Source organism: Pipistrellus kuhlii, unplaced genomic scaffold, assembly GCF_014108245.1.
Source record: "Pipistrellus kuhlii isolate mPipKuh1 unplaced genomic scaffold, mPipKuh1.p scaffold_m20_p_3, whole genome shotgun sequence".
NCBI lineage: Eukaryota > Metazoa > Chordata > Mammalia > Chiroptera > Vespertilionidae > Pipistrellus > Pipistrellus kuhlii.
Window position 1 is genome coordinate 55,889,092 of NW_023425529.1, and position 26,803 is coordinate 55,915,894.

The 26,803-nt window shown below is 39.5% G+C and overlaps 1 protein-coding gene across 8 annotated transcripts in view; it reads right to left on the reverse strand.

Moving 5' to 3' along the window:
- The window catches only part of GRIP1 (glutamate receptor interacting protein 1), a 658,373-nt gene that overhangs the window by 211,033 nt on the left and 420,537 nt on the right, over positions 1-26,803 (reverse strand). Inside the window, exon 1 of one of the 8 annotated variants that reach the window (XM_036455359.2) lies at positions 13,407-13,695. The exons of the other annotated variants lie outside the window; for them this stretch is intronic. Within the exon in view, the coding sequence (XP_036311252.1) occupies positions 13,407-13,680 (274 nt within the window). The 5' untranslated portion in view covers positions 13,681-13,695. Of the gene's footprint in view, positions 1-13,406; positions 13,696-26,803 lie in introns of those variants that run through there. 8 annotated transcript variants of the gene reach the window in all.

Sequence of the window (26,803 nt, forward strand, 5' to 3'; positions counted from 1 at the left end):
GGGGAGAGCGGGGGGAGAAAGGGGTCCTAATATGAGGTGACAGGAGAATATCTGACTTTGGGTGGTGGGCACCTGTCCTATATACAGATTTTGTAACTTAGTGATCCACACGTGAAACCTGTATGTTCATGTTGACTAATGTTGCCCCGATAAAACTTAATTTAAAAATAAGTAAATAAATCAATAATAAAGGGATGGCATTGCCATTGTAATAGGAACCCTTTCCAGCAAGGACAAGTGGACAACTCCTCGGTCTTCGTGTTAAGGTTGATCTAGATGTTGGCATTAGAACTCCTCAAGACCATTCACCAAGATCTCCTCTCTTCCCTGGAGGATGTCAATATTTACTGCTGTGACCTCCTTTTTATTATACTCTACTTCTAGTGAGGACCAAACTCTATCCACATCAACACTTTCCTTATGGTATTACGTTAACACGTCTGCTCAGGTTATGATCCTCTTGCTTTTTAGGAAGTTGTTTGGTCTCATGTTGAGAAAGTGGTTTTTAAACATTTTGAGTCATAAACTTCTTTAGGAATGTTTTGAAAGGAAAGGAATTTCTCTCCAGAAAAAGACACACAAACAAATACAAAAATATGTTATTTCCAGAATTCTAGAAACACATACCTGAAGCCAATATTTTAAGCCACTGCTTAAGATAAACATATATTCATAAAGTGAAACACTCACAGTCCATGGGGGAACCTATGATCCTTATGAATTGGTATCATTTTTATTTGGTACATAAGAAAAGTGAGGCTCTGGGAGGATATGTGACTTTCTTAAGGGCCAGAAGGGGGCAGAATAAGGAACCTACTAGTTTCTTTTTGTTTGTTTTTGGTGGTATCTTCTTGTCTGTTTTAGTTTTTAAATTTCTTTATTGGTTAAGGTATCACATATTTGTCCTCATCCCCCCATTCCCTTTCCAAACCCCTCCGCATGCATGCCCCCACCCCTCTGTTGTCCGTGACCACTGGTTATGCTTACATGCCTGCGTACAAGTCCTTTGGTTGATCTCAACCTCCCCTACCTTCCCTCTGAGGTTTGACAGTCTACCAGTTTCTACAGCAGCTAAAAGAATGCTTGTAATTTTTAAGATGACTCCAAAAACTTTCATCCCAAATAAAAAATAAAATGAAAAAGAAACTAGGGGAGGAAGAAGAAAATGGCTGTTTTATGACTTCTGAATATTTAAAGATGGCCACACTTTTTTTCTTTTAATCAGTGAATATGTGACTTAAGTTACCACCATCCCCATTTTACCAAAGGGTAGAAATTACCTGAGGCTAAACAACTTGCTCAAGTTTTCTCAGCTTTAAGGGACAGAATTAGAATTGGAACAAGGATTGTTCAAGTACAAGGCAGTCAGAGTCCAAGGTAACCCCTCAGATAGGTGGGAAGAATAAGATTCATATGCTTCTGTTCAGTTTTTCAAAGAGATATAAAAATAAAAAAAAATAAAAAGAGATGGTTTATGTTGTAGTTCAAAAATGACCTGTCTTTGCATTTTCCTTTTGTGTTGTGTTATATTTCATTAGACAAAAAAGGCTTCTCTTCTTCCTCTCCTGATAATAAATAGTGATCAATCACGACCACCTGTCACGCTCAATTTAGCATTCATTCCATGGGAAGATTTTCCACACTCTCCAAGGTGAAATTTACATTTTAATGTCCATAGATAAAAAAGGAAAGCAGTGTGTGTTACATTTTCTCCCCTCTATGAAAGCCATTTTCAGAAATTTAGAATGTTAAATAATCATTCTCTTTATGAGACTAGCTCTAAAGATACATATAAATTTTGAAATCTATAGTATTACTTAGCAACTTTAGTGCTTTACTTTTTGCAGCCAATCATGGAAGACTGGCTTTTATAACTTTCTCTGCAGAGTCATCTTAATTATAGGGAAATCCCGTTACAGATGGCTCCCCACTTACAGTGCTTCTACTGGAATCTAACATCCGTTTTATTGGAAATGATGAACTCTTCCTAGGATACAGAGTTAAGAATCAGGATTGGAAGTGAACTACATTTTTTCAGCTTTGGTAAAATTCAAACTTACATATTATTTTCTTCGAAAATTTATCCCAAGGAGCAAAAAATAAAAGCAAAAATCCTTTTAGATTTCTCAGAATCCTAGAAAATTTTTCAAGATGAAAGGAGTCATACATATTATTTGATTCCATCTGCACATTTAATTGGCATGTAAGATGAGTTTCACCCAATTGCAGAAATAGTGATAGAGCTGGGACTAAGAGCTGTATGGACTATCACCACACTTTGAGTCACACTTTGCTCTAAATATACCCTTCTTCTTTTATTCTTTCTTCATAGCATGATGGCAAGCTGGTCTTATGTTATATACCCATTTGTTTATTGTCTTTCTCCTAAAAAAATGTTAAGTTCCAAAAGGGCAAAAAAATCAGTAGCTTCTAAAAGTGTAGGAACACATAGCAGGACTCAATAAACACTTGATAAATAAAATTTCAAATTTAAAATTCTGCTGTATCTCATGTTTTCTTTAATTAGGATTATGAAAAAAAATGTCTTTTTAAAAATATATATTTTTATTAGTTTCAGAGAGGAAGGAAGAGAGAGAAATAAAACATCAATGATGAGAGAGAATCATTGATTGGCTGGTTCCTGCACACTTCATACTGAGGATTGAGCCTGCAACCCTGGCATATGTCCTTCCCAGAAATTCTTCCTGGTCCATAGATTGATGCTCAATCACTGAGCTATGCTGACTGGGCAAAAAAAAAAAAAATTAAATATCTTAATGTACTCAATGTAGAAGACTCCTTAAACAAGATAAAAAGGCATAAAAATAAATTCTGTTATATTTAAGGGCTTCTGATCATAAATACAAGTCACAAATCGAGAGAAAACTGCCACACAGAAAAGCAGCAAAAGATCAGTGTCCAGAATGCATAAATAACTCCTAAAAATAAAAACATGCAATCCGTTATGGAAAAAAAAAGTAAAATATATGAACAAATACTTTAAAGAAGAGCAAACACAGATGGCTAATAATGGCCCACAATAATCAATAAAAGTAAGATATTCCATTTTTTTTAATAATGAGGGAAACAAAAATTCAAAACCACTATGATATACACTCAAAGAACTGAAAGCAAGACTCAAATAGTACACCCATTTTTGTGTACTTATTTGCATACCCATGTTCATAGCGATGTAATTCGCAGCAGCCAAAAAGTGGCAGCAACCCAAGTTTTATCAATTGATGAGTGGATAACACAAAAGAAAGGAAATTCTGTCATGCTACAATATGGATGAACCTTGAAGACATTATACTAAGTGAAATATGGAAGTTTCCAGTTGGAAAAGGGCAAATACTGTAAGATGTTATTTGCACTAGATATATAGAGTTATGAAATTCTACTGCTTAAAAAAGGAGTAGAATGATGACTGCCACGGGCTTGCAGGAGGGAAGTGGGAGTTTTTGTTTAATAAGTATGGTGTTTCAATGTGAGAAGATAAAAAGACTTACAGAAATGGATTATGTGACTGATGGTTGCACAACAATAGGGATGTACTTAATGACACTGAATTGTACACTTAAAATGGTAGAAATGGTAAATTTTATTGTGTATGTTTTATCATATAAAGAGAAAGTCACAATGAGATAACAATTTATATCCACTAGCTTGACAAAAATAAGACCTCTGACAACAAGTGTTTATCATTGCTATGGACTGAGTGTGTCTCTCCTCGAGCCGCCCCCAAATTTGTATGTTGAAGCCTGACCACCTTCCCTACCCTCCACCTGACTGTGTTGAAGACAAGGCCTTTAGGAAACAAAGTTAAATGAGGCCATAAGTATGGAGCTCTGACCCCATAGAACTGGTGTCCTTAAAAAAGAGAAAGAGCACTCCTCTCCACCGAGAACTTAGTGGAAAGGCAGCTGTCTGCAAGCCAGGAAGCGAGCACTCATCAGAAACTGAACCCTGCTGAAAACTTCATTTTGGACTTTCCAGTCTCCAGAAGAGTTAGAAAATAGGTTTCTGTTGTTTCAGCCAGCCAATCTATAATATTTTGTTATGGCAGCCCAAGATAGTCATTGTAGAGCAGTGGGATCTCATGTGCTACTGAGAGGACAGTATATGGGGACCATCTGGCCTGGTCTAGCAAAGCCAAGCCATGTACAATCCAGCAGCTCCATTGCATGGTATAAATTCTTTAGAAACTAGCGCATGTGTAAAGTGAGATAAATTAAATGGGACAGCTTTTGTATTAGCAATATCTGGAAATAACCAAAATGTACAGTAAGAGAACAATAGAAACTATAAAGAAAAATAGGTAAATGATACATAGGATAGCATTACAGCTGGGTGATAAAGAACAATGCTTGAGGAGAGTACATGGGCTTCATGTGGTCATCAATACTCTATATTCTAAGCTGGATGGTGGGCATGTAGACATCTTCTTATTATTATTTAAAACATGTATATCCATTCTGCATATTCTTATTTCACACATGTAGAATATGTATTAACAATTAAATAAATCAAATAACAATATTTAATACCCAAAGCATCTAATATAATAATAGAGGAATATGCAAATTAGCCTGGATGCTGTAACATCATGACTGATCTACAAGCACTGGAGAGCTACCAGAGGGTGGGGCAGTGAGCTATGAGTGGCACTGGGCAGGTGGCCAGCTGAGGCAAGTGGCAACCAGCTACTTGCACACGGATTTGTGCGCAGGGCTACTAGTAAATAAATAAGAGTATAAAACTTCAAGTTTCAGGGTATAGCCAGGATAGATAACAAAGCAATCAAAATTCTGATATAATGAATTATTTGAACTGCTTAAAAAAGTTGGCTATGTAAATCACAATTTTACCAGAAGTACTACAAAATCCATCCTGGCTACCAAATGCATTATGAACAGTAAAAAAATCTTTGGTATGCTATCAATTCAGACCCCACATCATGTATGTTAAGTCTGAAAGCCATTTTATTTTATTATATAATAAAAGGGTAATTTGCAAATTGACCCTAATGGCGGAATAACCAGGAATGACCATCGCTATGATGCACACTGACCACCAGGGGGCAGATGCTCAATGCAGGAGCTGCCTACCCCCCCACCCCCCCCGTAGTCAGTGCACTTCCACAGGGGGTGCAATGGTCAGCCAGAAGCTGGTTCATGGTTGGCCAACACAGCAGCAGTGGTGGGAGCCTCTTGCCTCTGCAGCAGCACTAAGGATATCTGACTAATGGCTTAATCCTGCTCCCCGTTAGTCGACATCCCTCGAGGTCTTCCAGGCTGCCAGAGGGATGTCTGACTGCTAGTTTAGGCCTGATCCCCCAGTGAAAGGGCCTAAGCCAGCAGATGGACATCCCCCAAGGGCTCCTGGACTGTGAGAAGGTGCAGGCTGAGCTGAGGGACCACCCAAGTGAACAAATTTTCATGCACTAGTTTATACATATTACCAACAAGGGCAATGTTTTCCCCTCAGGACCATAATTGTTAGCAAGTAGCAATGCCTCTTTCAGAGAGGCACACTGTGAAGAGATGAAGTCATTGTTCTAAGTTAGAAAGAAACATCTGCATCAAGTATCCTCTATTAAAAATTGCCACAGCCCTGGCAGGTGTGGCTCAGTTGGTTGGGCATTGTCCCATGCACTGAAAGGTTGCTGGGAGTTGCCCACATAAAAATATATAGTATATTTTGTATGGCCAGAGATGGGTGATGAGATGTTATAGTGAAAGCAAAGGGTTAAAAAAAGAACATCGAAACCACTAAGCAATGCCATATTTTACATTTTATTCCTCCAGGGTAAACAGATTATTCTGGGGCACTGACAATGTGACATATAACTGTTTTAGGTGCATTCACATATATCATTTTATTTAATCTTTAATACATCATCCTTGATGGGTATTACTTTTCTCATTTTATATGGGGAAAGAGAGAGCGATGAAATAATCTGCCCGGCATTTCAGTGCAGTTGAGAGTGTTGAAATTTAAACCTAGTTCTCCCTCAAAGTCCAGCACTTTGGCTATTACAGTCTCTTTATGACTGCCTTAACAATAGTTCTCTGTAAATGACAGCAAAAATCATTAACAAATCAAGAGTTAATCAGCTAGACTCTTTGTTTCCCCCTACCCCCAATGTAAGGGCCTTTCCTCTCTCTTTGGCTATACTTTTGCTCATTGTTTATTTCTTAGTAAGATGAACCAAAAACATAAACTATGGACTCGAGTCTGTCAATTTAGTTCTTCTTGGAAACTCAGATAATCATGTCTAAGATGTGTCTTAGGATCTCTTCCTTTTTTCTTTTTCTTTTTTCTTTTGTTCTTAGCCATACATCCTGTAACATACACAAAGTACACATGGTGCAGTGCTGCCCAGAGTGAGGTCTTAGGAGTACACACAAATCCAGAGGCAATGCTTAGAGCTCTGTGTCCTTGGGATTTTTATAGACCTCTCTGTGTCTTACGTTTGTCAGATGAAGATAATATCTCATAGCGTGGTTGTCAGGATTAAATGATATAGCGTACATAAAACATTCAATAGTTATCGATACATAACAAGAGCCTAGTAAGTGTTAGGCATTACTATTAGTAGCAAATATACACATGCATGTATCTTTTATACAATAATAAGTTGTAGGTATTACTATTAGATTAGAATATTCTAGCATTAGTATGCTCAGGTGCCATGCAATGGGGTTGTGGGGAGGGGACAGAAGCACAGAAGCAAAGCAACTCAACAGAAAAGGATTAGAATGACCCGGAAAAGGCTAATCTGGACCTGGGTTTGGAAAGGTGAGAAGGAGTTAGATATATGAAGAAGGTGTATGTGCTGGGGCAGGGAGGATGGGAGAGCAAGGAAACTTCAGGCAGGAGGAAACAGCATTAATGAAATCCCACAGCAAGAAATGGCATGATGTATAGGGTAGATTGGTGGGGCAGGACATCAGCATCAAGGGACCAATTACGGTGAAGTAGTTGGCATGGAGATCAAATTGAGGTGGGCCCATAAGGGACTGGTTAGCAAGTAGCAATGCCTCTTTCAGAGAGGCACACTGTGAAGAGATGAAGTCATTGTTCTAAGTTAGAAAGAAACACCTGCATCAAGTATCCTCTATTAAAAATTGCCACAGCCCTGGCAGCTGTGGCTCAGTTGGTTGGACATTGTCCCATGCACTGAAAGGTTGCTGGTTTGATTCCCAGTAGGGCACATCCCCAGGTTTTAGGTTCAATCCCTGATAGGGGCCATGCAGGAGGCAGTTGATAGATGTTTAACGTTCACCTCCATGTTTCTCTCTCCTCCTCTCCTTTCCTCTCTCTCTCTCTCTCTAATAAAAATAATAAATAAATAAATAAATAAATAAATAAATAGATAGATAAATAAATAGGTTTAAAAGTTGCCACACATGAGAATGAGCAAAATATGTTTTTTCATGGCCCATATGAGGAGATGGATGAATTTAGTATAAGCACAAATATACCAGAAGATTTAAAATTGAAGTTAAGACAAGCCCTAAGGATATTCAAAAATATCCTTTTTCTTTCTATCCACCCTGAGCTACCAGTAATCTCAGTTGCCTTTCTGCATACCCACACCTTTCCTCTCTTTTTGGCCTTCAAAATTAAGTTGGGGGCCATTTCCTTTGGGGGCCTTCTCCAATCTTCCAACATGCTTTAGGTGCATGTTCGCTTGTTCCCAGACCTCATGTATGCTTCCATCTTAGCACTAACCGCATTTCAGTGTAATTGTTGGTGTTATACTAATTTGAATTACCAGAACCAATGAGGACCTTGAAGGCAGGGATCATAGGTCTTCAGAATCGACACCAAGCTTAGTCCTCTACCCTTAATTCCATCTAATATGCTTGGAATTAGCACATATTTAGCACTAATTAAATGCATGTAGTTTGTTGATTCAACATAAAAAAGTATAGTCTGAAAAATAAATCTATCCTTAAAGTAGCAAGATGACTTTAAAACAGATTCCTCAACTACAAGTAGATTGTATACCCCCAAGATACCCAAGGTCAGACAGAGATGTCAGACAATGTCTCACCCAGTTTTTTTAAGGAGTGTTATAAGAATTGGTTTCTTTCCTACGTCCACTGAGACTCTCATTTGATTTCCAGATCAGTCTACCTTCAAATCAATAGTTACAATTTTTCATTATTGCAAAAGAACAACTCTCTCATCCACAAAATAGGCTGTTATAGCATTGCTGGGTCATTTTCTCCATATATGAGCATAAAAACTAAAAGATGAATTTTCAAGGGATTAATGTTTCAAGTAAAACCCATGTAGGGTTTGCCATTATCTTTCAAGAGAATCGTCTCTCTGGTACTCCCAAAGCACATTATCACGTCAAGGAAAGTCTCTTGACTTTCAAGGCAGACAGACAAAATACTGCCTGGAAATAGTTGGTACACCCCATTGGGGAAAAAAGTTCTTTATACAATAAGAACAGAAAAATATTACAGTGAACAAGACAACAAAAGTCCAATGCAAAGAGTGTCAATCCCCCCCCACCCCAATTTCTACGCAAAACCTAAAATATGGGAGAGTCATCTGAGTGTAGTAGCAGGCCTAGTAGATAGAGGCACATATGTTTTCATTGTAGATAAATACACTTTTATTTGACACATGGAGGTAGTAATCCTTTAGGGTTACTTGTTAGTTTGTTCAACTGACTGACTATGCCACACTCTGTGGAAACCGTAATAACGGAGACAGACATATGCAGTCAAGAGCACGGAGTGCAAAGATCTGCACAGGGACCACCACAGCTGAAGAGCACAGCTCTGAGGAAACTGCTTAACATGTGAGGTGAGTCTTACAGGATGAGCCTAACTAAAGTACTTACTAAGTAAGGATGGGTGTGGCTCTCTGAGGAACTGAACCAAAAACATCATCAGCAGAGAATTTTGTAAAGAACCTAAAGGATTCTCAAGGGTGTTAACTTATGGGTCATCTTTCTCCCTTGCACCCTTAGATGTATAAGGTTCCCAGCCCTGTGCAGATCACGTTCACGTTGATCTGATTAGAAGGAGAAATAAATATTATCACTCTTTATCCTGAGTTAGTAAATCATCTATAATAATGAAAGCAAAATATGCTAGACCGCATGTCCTTCCAGGTGTACTTCCAGAAGACTTTTCGGATGAAGCCAGGGCTGCAAGGGAACCCTGGGGTCCCCGTGCCTGCCGGAGGCCAGAGGGAAACCACAGTCCCGGGTGCCAGATGGAAGCCAGGGCTGGCAGCAGGGGGAAGGAAGGCCTACTCTTACATGAATTTCATGCATCAGGCCTCTAGTGAATTATATTGACAACGGAAAAAATGTGGGGGAGTGCAATAGTTTCTATAACAGCGATATCATCAATAGAAAGAGAATAAGAAAACGATAGATCACGTTATTTCAGATATACACAACACAGTCATAGCAGCAATGTTCCGCTCACAGCTACATTTATCAACAATAACTGACTGTGCACCCTCAGTGCCAAGTGGCAGGGAAATTATAATGGTAAAGAAGACCTAAAGCTTAGATTGTCTTATCAAGCTAGTGGAAGCCAGGAGCCAGTGAACAGGTTCTTACTATATCATGTTAAACACCATCCTGGGGAAAGCTGACAAGATGCTAAGGAAGATACAATGGGGACAACTAAACTGAATTTTGCAGGGAAATGGAGGACAGGGACATCTAAATTGATACCAGAAGGAAGAATTTGCCAGAAGAAGGGGAGGGGAGAGACAGTGGAGGGAACATTTGCATACCATCCTCTGGAGGCAGCTCAGGAAGACTGGGACAAGGAGTTCAGTGTGTGTAGGGGTGGTGGTAGAGATGGGACACTGAAGCTACATTACTAAGTAGTAAGAGTCAGATCACCCATGGCCTTGAGACGGTTTTAAGCAGTTTGAACCTTATTTCCAGGAGAGTGGGGAGCCACTGCAGTACTTGTGACAGGTAGACAACACACATCCCTGTGCTTTAGGGAGACCTCCTTAGTGTAGGGAGGACAACTGCTGGGAGGGGATCAGGCAGGACCCAGGCAAACAGTGAAAGTCCAATCCAGAATTTTGAAATTGTGAAGAAGGCTTTCTAAAATCCATTTGGAAGAAGGAATGAATGTAAATAGACATGACTCCTAAGTTCTCCACCTTCTGTTTTAGCCAAGGCATTAAGTGAAAGAAGCCAGGCAATGAAAGAAAAATACCACATGATCTCATTTATTTATGGAAAATAAAGAACATTATAACCTGATGAGCAAAGAGAGAGACACAGAGGCAGTAAAGCATCAAACAAACTGTCAAATTCAGTGAGAAGGCTGGGGAGTGTTGGGGAGGCAGGGAAATAGATCAACCAAAGGACTTGTGTTTATGCATATAAACACACCAATGGACACAAGACACTGGTGGCAGGGGAGGGGATCAGGATATGTGACAGGGAGTAGGGAAGGCTGGGGGAAGGTCTATGGGGAAAAATGCACTACTATATATAATACTTTAAACAATAAAATAAAATAAACCATTTACTTTAAAACTACAGTAATCAAAGAGAATGATAATAGTGCAAAAATGGGACAGACAGATAAGTGGAACAAAGTCAAGAAATAAGCCTAAGTATAGATGGAAATTTAGGCTATGATAAAGATGGCAAGTGGAACTGTTCTAAAAAATAATTAGGCTTTCACTGTACCTAACAAAAAAATTAACTCTAGATAAAGATTTAAATGTACACAATAAAAGCCGGCAAAAAATCATTACAAAAGAAGAAAAGGTAATTACAAAATAAGAAAAGCAAATGCTTAGTAAACACAGATACCAATTTTTACCCAGAAGATTGGTAAGAATGAAAAATAGTTCATAATATTTGTGGGCAGTGAGATTAGAGGAACATCAGGTTCCTTCTAATGCACTGATAAAAATGTATAAAATTGGTATGTCCTTTCTGGAAGACAGCTTAACAATATGAATCAAACCCTAGGAAATGTGCATGAAGTTTGACCCAGAAACTATACCCTTAGGAATTTATCCTAAGGATGTAACTGGAAAACTACCCAAACATGTATATACAGTGGTGGCAACTGCAACACTTTGAGTAATAAAGATTTCAGTAACAACCCAAACTGTGCTGGTAGAGACAATGAAATAGTAAAGAGACACTTAATGTAAAGATACAGAACTTTTTAAAGGCATGAAAAGATATTCACAATATAGTGATAAGCGAATCAACAAGGTTATGAAACTGTTGGATATTATAACTCTACTATATAATGTACAGAGAAAAACAGAAATTAATATAGAATTATTAACAGTCATTTTCTTTGGGGTTGAGATTATGGTTGGTTTCTGTTTTCTTCCTGTTTTTGAACATTTCTTGCTGTAAGTACATATTGCTTTTATAATCATAAAAAAGCAAAGACTCTGATCCCTTCAAAAAGAAATGTCAAGAATAACAGTGATGGTGGAGTTTATAACTCAGGAGAATGCGGGAAAGAGCAAGTGCCTGTATCACATTCCTGGTCACTAACAAGTGCCAACTCTACTGTCTCTTCTCAGTAAAGAGAAGTGATAATAACACAAAAACTTCAAGACAAAACCTGATACAGAAAGACCTCTACCACCTTACCTCAAAAGAAAAAGAAAAAAAAGAAAAAAAGAATGAAAACCCTTGTCAGGAAAACCAGCAGTATTACTGCATAAATTATAATACATTTTTGCACTTTAATTGCATAGGTAATATAGATACTTAAACCACACTTTCACACTCAACCCCACATCATGCCTGCCCATTTATCAAACCACGGCAAATATTACAACCAGTCCAACGTAGCTTAAAGAAACCAGGTTGTTCTCTTGTGTAGGATTACAGTACATTTGCACGAATCTTCTTGTTTTTTCACTCACAAAACAGTAAGGAGGAGACATTTCCAGGATCTAACTTTGCATATCAAATATAGCATGCAATAATGTAGCAAATGTTGTTTTTATAATAATCTAAATTCATTAATAATAAATGACACCTTGATGTTATAATGTATAGCTTTCTAATATTCTTTTGTGCACACTAACATATAGTCTTTAAAAGTCCATGTGCAGTACAGGAGCAGGCATTTTTACTACTACTATTATTATTACTATTATTATTATTATTTCTATTTATATAGATTAGAGAAGTTACAATAGAGAAGTTTATTGCCTCAAGGGTTTCATGGTCAATCGGCCACCAATTCAGATGCATGTTTTGCTTTCATGATGGTATTTTTTCAGCTTCTACAAAGGACAGTATTTTTTGTTTTTTGTTTTTGTTAATCCTCACCCAAGGATAGTTTTCCAAGGATTTTTAGAGAGAGGGGAAGAGAGGGGAAGAGACACACAGAAAGAAACATCCGTGTGAGAACTGGTTGCCTCTCCCACTCACCCAAACCAGGACTGGGACTCGAGCCTGCAACTGAGGTACATGCCCTTGACTGGAATGAACCTGGGACCTTTCAATCCTCAGGCTGAAGCTCTATCTTCTGAGCTGAACTGGCTAGGGCAATGGACACTGTTTTAAACACTGGAGTTGACTGATTTTATTCTTCTGCCATAATATAGAATTCTAAAATTAAGAAACTCATAAAGTCCAATCTCCTTGGCAGAGAAACTAAAGCCCGAGAAGATAAGTGACTCTTCTCACATCTCAACTGTGACTAGCAGAACGGGAGCAAGACCTCCGGTCCCCTACATCTGTCCTAACGTTCCCTGTGCGACAGAGCGAGCCAGGGATCCCACAGCCATAACCACTCAGAGAGCATCCTCACATACATTTTGTCTCATAATTACCCTGTGAGGCCTTATTATTTATCCTTATTTTATAAGAGGGTAACTTGCCAAAACCGGTTTGGCTCAATGGATAGAGCGTCGGCTTGGGGACTGAGAGGTCCCGGGTTCGATTCCAGTCAAGGGCATGTACCTTGGTTGTGGGCATATCCCCGGTAGGGGGTGTGCAAGAGGCAGCTGATCGATGACTCTCTCTCATCGATGTTTCTAGCTCTCTATCTCTCTGTACAAAATCAATAAAAATATATATTTTTTAAAAAAGGGTAACTGTTACTTGGAGAGTTGAAGTGACTTTTTAATACCTTCAGTTTCAAAGCTCAAGGCTTTTATACTGGAGGCCAGTGCTTTCCCACTCTGAAATCCAGACTGGGATGCATTTCCCGTAATTCCCTCTCAATTCAAGGGCACCCATCGCTGAGAAAGTTTTGGAAACTTAAAATGATATGTCAATCTTAGGAAAAGATTCACGAATGGTGTGACCATTATTTTACAAAAAATACCTTTTAGATCATATCTCTTCTCAAAGCATTAGTTTTCTACAGATACTTAAAAATTGAACTCAGCAAGTAACAAAAGCTTACCACAGTTGAGTTTAGCAAGAAATGCCAGAGGGCTCTGATCCAAGCCAACCTGTGTATCATTAGCCTCAGGAAGCTCACAGCTTAAATGGAAATCGTCAATGTAAGCATCCAAGGCTTCGGAGGCAGAGGAATACGGCTTTTCTTTATAATGGACGGAACCGTCTGTATTAAAGGAGATGCTGCTGAGGGTGGGAAGAGAAGGCTCAGAAGTGCTCAAGTGATGTTTCTTAAGTGACTTTGCCATGGCTTTTGCAAAATGGGCTGCAATGTCCATCTTTTAATAAACTCTAAACACAGAAAGAGGTATACAGGATTTCAGTTAAATAGGAATGGTCTTCCTTGGTGATCCTTGAATCCTGTGTATTTACTTTATATAAATTAACACCCCCGCCCCCAACTTTCTGCACTGTTTATATTGAGTTCTCAAGCAATACTTGTTGATTCACTGACGTGGCCACAATGTAAACTGCAGTTTAGCCACATATTAGGAAGCTAGCAATATAAGCCCTGCCAGGTAAGGCATCAAATAGAGGACTTTAGTTTTAATCAACTGAATGAATAGTTCTGGAATCGTGAGATAGTTTTATTCAATACATTTAAAATAAGACAGGCTATGCCGAAACCGGTTTGGCTCAGTGGATAGAGCGTCGGCATGCAGACTGAAAGGTCCCAGGTTCAATTCTGGTCAAAGGCATGTACCTTGGTTGCGGGCACATCCCCAGTAGGGGGTGTGCAAGAGGCAGCTGATCGATGATTCTCTCTCATCGGTGTTTCTAACTCTCTCTCTCTCTTCCTCTGTAAAAAAATCAATAAAATATATAAAATAAAATAAAATGGCAGGCCTCCAGAATCATGTCACGGGTTTTCATTCCTACACCTGTTTTCCTCTCATTCATGGGACAGGGGAAATCAAGGATGAAGACAAGGAAGCAACATGGGGTCCTGGCTCAGAAGAGATGGCAAACGGAGAACAGGCAGCAAGACGAGGTGAGTGCCAAAAGGCGTAGAATTAAGTGGGGGACCTTGGGTCCTGGACCTGCTGCCACTCTGACCATGGTGGGAGAATTCAGCCGCTGCAGACCTTGTTAGTCCCATCTGGCCCCCACCACTTACTCTTGGCAATAACTGTGAAAACTAACTAGTACCAGTTTCCTAGTTTTCAAGATGAGAATACAGTGGAGATTAAGTAATTTGTCTGAAGCTATAGCCTCATGGAAGCAACAGCCACGGTTGAGCCCCAGTGGTCGGATCCACAGCTTGAACTGCATTGTTTGCACCAGACCACCATCTCCTGTGGGCTGGGATTGCCCTATGCACTGTGATCTCTGAATGTTGGCCACCGCTGGTGAGCCACCAGTGTCTGCCAGAGTTGGGTGCCTGTGTTCTGTGGTCTCTCATTTCTCCAAGAGTATGCACTGGGACTTACAGGAGAAATGCCATTTATTTGATAAGAATATATATGTAAGTTCCAAAGAGAGAGAATACTCACTTTTCCAGGCCTTGGAAATGCAAACGGGCATGTTGTAGTTTCAGAATGTTACATTATATGACATCATAATCCCTAACATTCCCATCTGTGGGATATTGTGAGTATCCTCTAATGCACATGTGTCAAACACAAGGCCCGCGGGCCAAATCTGTCCCGCCAGGCCTTGCAATGTGGCCCGCACCGCGCTGTCATCACTGCACTCCGCTGCGTTTCCATCACAATGACAGTTTATGACTGTTCAGTAAACCATTTGGCCCGCAATTTAGGCTGGATTTTAGATTTTGGCCCCTTCTCTGATTGAGTTCGACACCCCTACTCTAATGTAAGGGAGTTATTTGAGAGGAGGCCTTTGAGAACCAGAAGGAATCTATGGATCATCTTCCCACAAAAATGTACACTAGCAGACACAAATGCAATGGGTTCTAGGGTTCCGGAAGTTCATGGCCCTTCTGCATCTAAACCCTAGATTTGGAATTTTTGTGGTAGATGTGGGAAGAAAGGAAGGGAAAGAAGGCTAACTAGGAAAAGAACAAAAAGAGATCCTTATTACAGATGGAACAAACTAACCCAATGCTACAAATTCTTGGAGCTTTTATGATAAAATCTCTTTTGACTTTAAAGACCTAGCTCAAAAGGCACTTTCTTTATAAATCATGAGCACGATCCTCTTCCTCCTCATCTTCCTTCTCTGAATTAGTTACTATTATTGACAATGGGCTTCAGAGTGAGGGAGATGTGGGTTCATCTTTTATTTCCTCACTTTTAATTCTGTTTAGTAATACTGAGCTTATTGGGTGGCTGTGTTTAACCTTCTGCTCCTTTTCACCAGGATTGCCACATCTGGGCTAAGATAGTGAAATACTTTAAAAACAGCTGGAAAAAGCTCTTACCCATCATGTGCATCCATCCTCACCCACAGACCCAACACACGTGTCTTCTTGCCACTCTAGCCCCGACCCACTTCACCCAGAAGTCCTTGGACCTTCCCACAATCTGGAAACTTAATATATAGTGTCTGCCTCTGCAGGAATCTTCTCCAGGCTATGGCCAATGTCCACTCTGGCTGGTCAGTGTCGGACTGTACAGATTGTTAATGTTTAGAATGTGATCCCTGGTTTGACCTATAGAAAAGCTGGGTATACGTCTTCTTCCCTCTAAAAGCTCAAACAAAAAAAGGAATGGGTGGGTATCCCTCCTCCTGCCCCATTTTCCCAGTCTATGGTAGTTGCTCAATAAATGTTTGCTGAATGTCAGCCAACATGTTCCTTTCAGTATAAAGCAGTGTGATGACTGCAGTCATAAAAATGTTCTGAAAGATCAAGTCCTTTTGGTTCATTAGTAGATGCCGAGAAGCAACAAAACAGGAGAACAGGATAATATGCTCAAGCCCAGGATTTAATGAGAGAAAGGCTGAATACAAGGAGAGCGAGAAGCTGATGAGAGAACTGGTGAAATTACCATCTAGATTAGAATATTTTTGAGGTTCACTTAAGGCAAACCTTTATTACCCAATTGTTCAATATGTATCCACAGCTGAAAGTCTAGTTTTAGGTGAATATTTAAAGGCATTTTCTGTACCACCTAATTGCATGAATACCACTGTAAAGGAAACTTAATCATTACTATTTCTAAAACAACACAGTGGGAAAAATCAATGCATAAGATATATGTTCATAATCCTAATAAAACAAATTTATTTTGTGACTTTCATTTTATCATATACATAGCAATGTGAAAATTCATTTTTTTGATTTTTCACCATGTGGACTTATAGGGGCTAAGCAAAGAAAGAAATGAACACTTGTGACATTTAAAAAGCAAAAAGACCACATGCAATCACTAAGAAAGAAAACAGAATCAATACATTGCCTAATCATATATCAAATGAAGTGCAGATTATTTGGATATTTCCCCTGGCAATTTCATGTTTGAAGTTGGACTCGCTCAATTCTCTTTGATAGTATTTTTAAAAAATGTATTCAATCTATAGACTTTTCAGAGTGCAACCATCTTCCAGGAGACAAACAATTCCCGAAGAATACAGATGACTACAAGTAGGAAGACTAGGAAAAGACATCAGCTCTGTCTCCCTTATCACCTTAGGTTAAACCAGACTCAATCACAGAAGCTGAGTCCCTCAAGCCTGAGCTGAGAGAAAGGTTCAGCGATCTGCACAAAGTTCTTCTCTCATTCAATTCAATTAGACACACAATTATTGACTGCCAGTGTGCAAGGAACCATGCTAAGCACTCTATGGGGATGCAGTGATGGACAAGACATCATTTCCCTCTCAAAGATGTGGTAGTCTAGTAGGAAAAATAAAGGCAGCATATAAATGACTATAACACAAGGAGAGGCATGCTAAATGCCATCGAGCACCCCCAAGGGGGGCTGGAACACAGAGAGGAGAGAAAGTACTTCTGTTCAATGAAATTGGGGAAAGTTTGACTTTAGTAAGATATTTAAACTAGGACTTGCAAAAGAGGCAAGTTTCAGACACATAGACATGAGGAAAATGGAAATGCTAGGAAGAAGCAACAACCTACTCAAAAACATTGAAATAGATAAACCATGTACATATATGGATAGAGGGGAAAAACTGATTTGCTTGGGTTGTCAGGTAGAGAGAAAAGAGGCTGGACATACTGTATTCCATCCTGTATAGACCAAAGTGTAAGTTTTAGGGCTAGGTATTATATTTATTTTACAGAAAAGGAAAACTGAGCCTCAGAAAGCTTTTATAATGCTCTAAGAGAATACACCAGTAAGTGATAGAGTTGAGACTGAAAGCTTGAAAGCTCTTATGTTTTTTCCACCACACCAGTGTCCACTCTCTGCCATCTTCCCCCAATGCCAGCCGAGTGAAGGAAGCCAAGCAACTCCTTCTGCATACAGCATGGAGGTTAGCCCCAGATCCAAGTGTAAGAGTATCCCACCCACCTGTGCAGCTTTGAGAGCTCCATACATCAATTTAAACCATCCACAGAACAATGATTTTAAAAGGCAATTGGTTAAGATTTCCTTTTCTTTTTCCAGCTGAGTACTATTCCACAGCTCTTTTATTCATTCATCTACTGATGGACACTTGGACTGCTCCCCAAAATTGGCTCTTGTATATAATGCTGCAATTATCATAGGGGTGCATATATTCTTTCATATTAGCATTTCAAGTTTCTTGAGACATATTCTCAGAAGTAGAATACTCAAACCTGTATAACAATTTTGTTAACCAGTGTTATCCCAGTGAATTCATAAAAAGGAAAAACAAAGCAATACCAACCAAACAAAAAAAGGCTACTTGGGCCATCTGGGCAATGAGATAGCTCCATCTCTGCCAGCTCTGTCCATCTCAGAATGCTTGAGGGAGACATGGGGCACCAGGACGGGGTACTTCCTTAATCTTTAGGGCTTTGTCCAAGACACTTAGTAAGAAAATAAAGCTCATTTTATTTTATTTTATTTTTTAAAAATATATGTTATTGTTTTTTTACAGAGAGGAAGAGAGAGAGATAGTTAGAAACATCAATGATAGAGAATTATCGATCAGCTGCCTCTTGTACACCCCGTACTGGGGATGTGCCCGCAACCAAGGTACATGCCCTCGACCAGAATCAAATCTGGAACCTTTCAGTCCATAGGCCAATGTTCTATCCACTGAGCCAAACCGGCTTTGGCAATAAAGCACATTTTATTAGCAATATATTATCATATCTGTTGTCAATCTGACTCTGGTGGAATTTTGAGCTATTGAACATCAAGATATGAACTTGCTATGCTTTGGAATTTGAATTTTAGTAGCATATAGTCAGTGAGATGCAACTTACATTTTATCAGTAGATAGGACCTAATGGAAAATACTTCAAACACCATCTCAATCACCAGGCACTATGATAAGCAATACCCTCTTTGAAAGGGAGCTTATACATACTGGTCACTATTATTGTCTATTCAGAGTTTAGACCACAGGCTGATCTTCATTATCAACAAAGAATCAGAGAAGAAACAAGTGTTTGAAACACATAGGATATTACAGACCACGCACAGTCTTTTGAGATTAGTTTGCTAGCAATTTAGTACATGGAATACCATGAGCACAAACATATACAGGCACTACCCTGGTGCTTGTAGTTTTGGGTCTGTAACGATTTGAGATGAACAGAATATTGCAGTGTAGTGTACTGCTTTTTTTATAAACTCAACTGGCAATCCCTATACACTTGAGAATGAAACACTTCCCTCAAGCTATGATCCCTCATTTACTCAAAGAGTATTTATTGTGAATGTAGAAAGGTCATGCAGAACAGAGGTCAGGAGTCTGGCTCTAGTACCACCCTGGCCAGCTTCAAATCCAGTTGCATGACTTTGGGTGAACTATTTAACATCTCTGCCCCTAAACATCCTCCTCTCTAAAATGGCATGGTAATAAGATCCAACTCATGGAACTACTGAATGGATTCAATGAGATATTATGGATAACACTTAGAACAATGGCTAATCTACATGGAAAGTGCTCAGTAAATGTAGGGAGTAGTTGTTATTATTTATTCCCTAGTACATGTTAGTATTTATTATCTACATGCCTTCTTGCTAGAACATAATTTTCCATCAGCATAAATATACTTTGTGGTAGTAGGGAGTCTACTATGTCCATTCAAACACTGTGCAGCAATTCTGGAATTGGAAGCATCAAAATAAGAAACCTATAATTCCATTTATTGTATCCACTAATCTAAAATTTGCATTCCATGAATGTAAAGATTCTCTTAAAGTAGGATCGATACTTGATTCATTTCACATCCTAGAATCTTCTCTACAGCCCAGGGAAGCCTGAGGCTTGAGGAAAGGTGTCAGCAAAATTTAAATCATTTCCTAAGTCTTAAGCTTTAAGAGCCATTGTGCTCTGCTCTAGGGACTGCCTTTCTCCCCATGTCACTCAGCTTTTCCCCCTTCAACATTTTCAATTTCTCTTTATTTCCAAATCATAATAATCACAATTATTGTGTGTCTTTTTTTTTTAATGTGGATATAAGTGCTTCAGCAAAAATAGCTGCCAAAGACTTTAAAAGATGTTACTCACTTTAATACACCATGAGTAATTGAGAGAAAACAGCAAACAAGCACATTAGGATCCTATCTGCAGGCTGTAACATTCACTGGCACCCTGGCAACACGTTAAGTAGAATTTGACAATATTGGATAATGAGGAAAAATATTCTTTTGCTTGGTAGAACTCTCAATGGGCATAATTTTAAGGAGAAAGAAGGGGAGCTTTTACTCATTCTTTCTAAACTAAATAATATCATCCATCACTTCTGAATACACTGTTTTTATTAGGGAAAAAAAAGTTAGCGTCAGGAAGAGAGTACGTGGGCCTCCCAGATCCATTTCCTACTGTAATGCATACCATCTTTCAGGAAGTTTTTCCATGGAGGTTGTGTCATCTAGAAATTATTGTGAGAAAAATTAAAATCCTAGGAAGCAAAAGAGATGTGAGTAGTATGTTCACATTTAGTGAAAGAGAAGTATTCCACCTTTTGGAAAAGGTGAAAAATTTTCTTAATGAAAAACAGAATTATGTGAAACAACTTTTTAGGCCACTGCTAGTACTCCCATATGCAAATCCCATCGTGGGAGCTATGGAGGAAAACGAGGAAATAGAGGAAGCAGTAGTTTACTTCTATGGAGAGAAAATGTGTTTGGCCCTTATTGGCACCAGGGCGGTTGGTGTTAGGGAGGCCACAAGTGCAGGCCACATCGAGGATGCTAAGGAAGCTGTCTTACTGGTGAGCAGCTGTGTCCTGCCCTTACCTCTCCAGGCGCTCCTCCCTCCGTGACCGAAACTGATGTGACTAATGACAAGTCTAGCCTTTCCTCTGAGAACCTGATGACCGACTGTCACTCCAGGGACCCTTGCTTACCACTCATAGCCCTCTTCAGGGCCGGTGGGGGCCTCGCCAAGGAGAAAGGCACAGGTGGGATGCTGCACAGGCTGCAGCTGTTCATGTCTGACCTGCCAGCTGCTTTCCTTGAAAGATTCCAAAGGTAAAGAATGAAAAGAAAAGTCTAACACCAAAGTGTTTTAATTTGGTGGTTCCTGGATAAATTGGATTGAACGCATAATTATAATACTGTGGCCGAAAAGTTGTGGCTGGTGAGCAGGTGATGGCACTGCCATGTTTGGAAAGAGCTGATTCCTTGGGCTCCTTGGTCCTGGTTTTTAGGTCACAGGCTTTCATCTTCTACAATTTTCACTGAGTTTCTACATTTAAAAGGGATTTAAAGAAAACAACTCTCTTTCCTACAAGTATTAATATGCAATCAATCAAATTATTTCCTTACTATAAATTTAAATACATCGATTTTAGGGGGGAAACACCAAGTAACTAAAACCAGACACTTACAAACTTCAGGTGCCCCTGTAAGCTGAACAGCGCCCCTTTTCACAGGATACTTAGCAATTTTGCACTAGCCCACTTAGCTCCTGAAAATATCTCCTCAAGTGAGTACTGATTTGGAAATAGAGCCAGGAAGCCGTCTCATTTCCCTGGATCAGCGATGCAACCATGTGTTAGTCTCCGGTACCTTTCCTTCAGCTTCTTACAAGCCTCAATCTGCCACAGCAGCATTTATGTCCCTGAGAGGACACTGAACTCAGGAAACTGTTGATCTGCACTAGACCTGAAGACAGAAACTATTTGTTATAAGACTTTGACATAGAAAGTAAGAGCTGGCTCTTTGAAAACATAAACAAAATTGCCAACAAATTGGCAAACTTAGAACAAATGGATAAATTCTAAAAACATATCATCTACCAATACTGAATCATGAGAAATAGAAAATCTGATTAATTCAGTAATTAAAAACCTCTTAACAAACAAAAGTCCAGGACCAGATGACTTCACTGGTAAATTCTACCAACATTCAAGAGTAATTAATACCAATCCTTCTCAAAATCTTCCCTATCCCCCAAAAAATGGAAGAGGAGGAAACTATTTCAAGGCCAGCATTACCCTGGTATCAAAAGCAGACAAGGACACACAGACACACACACCAAAAAAGACAGTTATGGGTTAATATCACTGATGAACATAGATGCAAAAATCCTCAACAAAATACTAGCAAATCAGATATAACAATATATTTAAAGGGTCACATACATGATCAAGTGGAATTTACTCCAGGGATGCAAAGCTGGTTCAACATCCACAAAATCGACCACACGATAAAACCACATTAATAATATGAAGGATAAAAATCATATGATCATCTCAATCGTAGAGAAAGCAGTTGACAAAATTCAATATCCACTGATGATAGACAGAAACTCTCAACAAAGTAAGTATGGAGGAAATGAACCTCAACATAATAAAGGCCATTATAACAAACCCACAATTACCATCATACTCAACAGCAAAAAGCTGGAAGCTGTTGTTCTAAGATCAGAAACAAGACAAGAATGCCCAGTCTCACCACTTTTATTCAACATACTACTGGAAGTCCTAGACAGAGCAATTGTACAAAAAAACAAACAAACAAAAAACCGAAAACCACAAACAAAACAAAACAACAACAACAAAAAAACCCCATACAAAACATTCAAATCAGAGAGAAGTAAAACTGTCACTTTTTACAGATGACAGGCTTTTATAGTATAGAAAACCCTAAAGACTCAAAACACCATTAGAAACAATACATAAATTTAGTAATGTTGTAAGATACAAAATCAATTTTCAAAAATTGTTGTTTCTATACACTAGTACTGAGCAGGGACCCTGACCCCAGCTTCTGAGACAGAGGGATGAGCAGAGCTACCGGGCACAAAAGCAAGGTTTTAGATTTAAACTCCCTGAGACAGAGTCTCAGACAAGATCTACTTGTCAATGTTTGATTTCCCAAGGACAGGAGACTATAAAAATGTTGAACACATGGAGGTGATCTTAAGGAATGAATAAATAAATAAAAACAATAAAAAAAGCAACAACAAAACATCCAAACCAACACTTCTACCTAAGATAACCTTGCAAACCAAAAGCTTAATACAGCACCAAAGTGAATACAACTGCCAAAAATATAGCGACAATAAAACACTACAAAGGAGGCGGAGCCTGGAGCAGACTTGTAGGGAGGGGGTTGGGAAAGATAGAAAAGGAAGGGGCGTTTTGCGAAGGAGAAACATCTTGCGCAAAATCATGAGCGTTGAAAGTGGAATGGTGCTTGTTTTCTGGAAGGCACCGGAGGGATGCTGAGGAGGTTAGGGATAGTGGGAGGGGAGATATGCTTTGTAAACTGAGATGGGGCCAAACTATGGTGATGCCCAAGTGCCAGGAATAGAAACCGGAATGTGATTTGTGAACAGTGCCTGGCAGGTGTAGGACAGAGCTGTGACGGACATGCTAAGGCAGAGTGGAGGAGGAACTGCAGGCTGTCAGACATCTGGAGGTGATGGCAGTGGATAAGGTGTTCAATGATGATGTCTGTGCCATAATGATTCAGTAAAAATGGGAAGAGACGCTCTGAAGGTCGATTTCATAAGTAACAGACTGGGTTAGCCACTGGGGACAAACAAGCGGGAGAATCTAAATATCTCAAGTCTGGGAGGCTGGTGCCATTAAAGCAATGGTGAACATTAGAAAAGGCATTGCCTTAGGAATAAAGGGGAAAAATTCTAATTTAGTCATGCTGGTTCTCACATTCCTATTCTATTTTTATTACCTATTTTAAATATTGTAAGCAGGAAGAGGGAGAAAACACGGGCTGCCTAAGTACCTGTCATCAAGATTTAACAAATGTTTCCATTTTGTCAAAATTGCACCAGATATTTTTAAAGAAATAAAGTGTTGTGCATATAATTGAAGACCAATATCTCCATCTCATTTCCCTCCCTCTTACCCCAGAGGCACCCATGGATGCATGTTCCTACAATATATAGCATTGTTTTGTGTGCCTTAAAAATTCACATGAAATCATCCTGCCTATTTTTGCAACTTTTTAACTTTTTTTCTCATTATTATGCTTTGGAGATGTATTCATGTTGATTCAAGAAAACCTATTTTATTGATATACTAAAGGCTCAGTGCACAAGAATCGTGCAGGAGAGATGGGGGTAGATGGGTGCGGAGAGGGGGGAGTCCCTCAGCCTGGCCTGTGAACTCTTGTAGTCCCAGTCTGGGACCCCTCTGGGGATGTCCGCCTGGCAGCTTGGGCCGATCCCCAAGCCTGCAGTCAGACATCCCTGTTGCAGTTCAGGGCTCTTGCAGTCCAGAACCCCTTGTTCCTTATTGCCTTCCTGCAGCTGAGGTGGGGGAGGGTCCTGCCACCACTACTGGGCTCACCAGCCTTGAGCCAGGCTCAGGGCTTCTGGCTGAGCTGCGCTCCCCCTGTGGGAGTGCACTGACCACCAGGGGGCAGCTCCTGCACTGAATGTCTGCCCCCTGGTGGCCAGTGTGTGTCATAATGACTGGTCATTCCACTGTTTGGTCAATTTGCATATTACACTTTTATTATATAGGATCATATTTGAAGGAAATTAGACATACTGAAGGCCAGGTGAGAGATTAGAACTGTACATGTTGATTTGAAGTCTCTAAGCATACAGGGAATGACTGAACTGTGAGTATGGATCTGCTTTTTAGAAGAGGGTGAGGCATTGCTAGACTGAGGTATTTTTTTTTTTTTAATTCAATAGCCCTTATTATTGAAAGCCCCACAGCACCAATTGAGATAGATACTCAATAAAATGTGGGCTGATAAACGAAAAATAAATGGATGAATAAACAACTCTTTGTTCTCCTGTGGGATTTGCAAGGAACAGTTAGGAAACGGGCAACCACAGGCAAAATGTGAACTGTAAATGAAGTTTGTTAGCCAGCACAGTATTTTTAAAAATAGAATCAACATTTTATCATTGGGAGATTTTCCACATAGAGGCCAGGTTCCTGGCTTTTATTCCAAAAATCTAAATATCCGACACAACTTGGTTTGTGCCGCCTCGTGCTTCTTGCCTGGCAACAATCAAGGCAGGGAGCCGCAGCCATCTTCCTGGAGGCTGCATGGTTCCGGTGTGACACCTTCACTGCCACTGCTGTCCCACACCGAGGTCAATACCGAGGCTGATGGTCAGTCCCATGGGTCATTGCTGCCTAGATCAGGGGAATGGTGCTTGTTATTAAATTAATATTAAATGCCTGGCTCCTAAACTATGTCTGTATTTGGGAGTCATGTTAGTGCCCAATCTTCACAGCAGGACAGAATGGAGCGTCAGAAAGGGTGATGGGGAGAGGCAGGCTTCATGCCTTGATGTGGGGTGTCCCAGGAGGTCAAAGGATTCCCTACTTGAGTTTTACTGTGACCTCTGTTCCAATGCAATAGTCCTGTCAGCTCCTTTACATCAATAGATTATTTTTTCTTGAGAAAAATGGTCTTTGATTAGAAAGTAAATGTTTCCCAGCCGTACAAGCAAGAGAATGCGACTTTGATTAGAAAAGCAGAACCTGAAGGCTGCACCATCCCTCATCTTGTATTTCTTCGGGTTTGAGGTGGTTTATTTCCAGCTACGGCAGGTTCCTTTTCCACTGCATTGTAAAGATAGCCCCACGTTTAGCATGCTCCACACTGTCATGAAAATTAATAAAATCTTCATAGATGGCTAAGAGAACGACAGTACACAAAGCATGAGAGCCACTTTGTGTGTGTGTGTGTGTGTGTGTGTGTGTGTGTGTGTGTGTAATTTGTTTATAGTAATATTTTAGGTGATTTTAGGTGATTTTGAAGTTAACTCAAATGTTTGACAAGGTTATTTGTTCTGATGATTTAACTAAATTTGGGTTCTCACAGAAATGTAAAAGGTATTTAACATTTTGTAACTTTACAGTCTTCTCTCGCCCTACTCTAAGGAGGGCAAATTCTCAGGTTTCAAATGTACTTGTCAATACAATCAATGACAAATAATTGCCTCAATTGTTAATAAACAATATATTTGATGAAACATTTTTACTCAATTGACATATTAATGCAAAAAACAGAGAAGTAAAGACAAAAGAAATCATTAATAATAATGGAAACAATGCACACTATTATTGCTGCTATTAATTAGCTAATTCCTTTGAGAACTGAATGTAGCTGATGCTGACATTAGATCTGGTTGAAGGCTCTTCGCAACTAGGGAAGATCCTTGTGAATGTGAAGAAAGCCCTAGTAAGTAAAGTCTGATACTAACTCACTTGAAGTCTTGTTGTCTTGTAATCCACAGCTTTACGGAGCATCTCTGGGGTGTGACTGCAAATGGATAAGCAATCAACTTAAAATCCCTCATTTAAAAAGCAAGTCCTGCTCCAACAATATTGGCCCCTTGGTGATCCTTGCACCCTAAGTTCATTCCTGCCTCAGGGCCTTTGTCCTTGCTATTCCCTTTGTATAGAACACTCTTCCTTCAGATACTCTCAGAGATGGTTTTCATATCTTGGCTCAGTGTCCTCTCATCAGTGTGGCCATCCTTGACTACCCCATCTCAAATAATGCCTTCCCTCTCACCCCACAGCCTCCTGTAACTTCCTGCATAACACCGAGCGTGTGCATTTATTTGTATATTTGTTTATTGTCTGACTCCACCATTAGAAGTCAAGCTCCACTGATGCAAAAACAACATTCGTTTTGTTCATACTTGTGTGAACCTGGACCTTTACCTCACATGTAGTAGGTGCTCAGTAACACTTTTGGACAAATTAATGAATGAAGCTATCATTTTATATTCCTTTTTTAAAGGCAACTTGGCTATTTCCTTCAAGACAGAACATTTTTTGTTTGTTCGCGTGATGCTGCTAAAGCAATTTATTTTTCAAAATAAAACATGTAAAAGCTACATTTCTACACATAGTACAGTGTCACACGATCCTTGTGGATGTGAATGTTA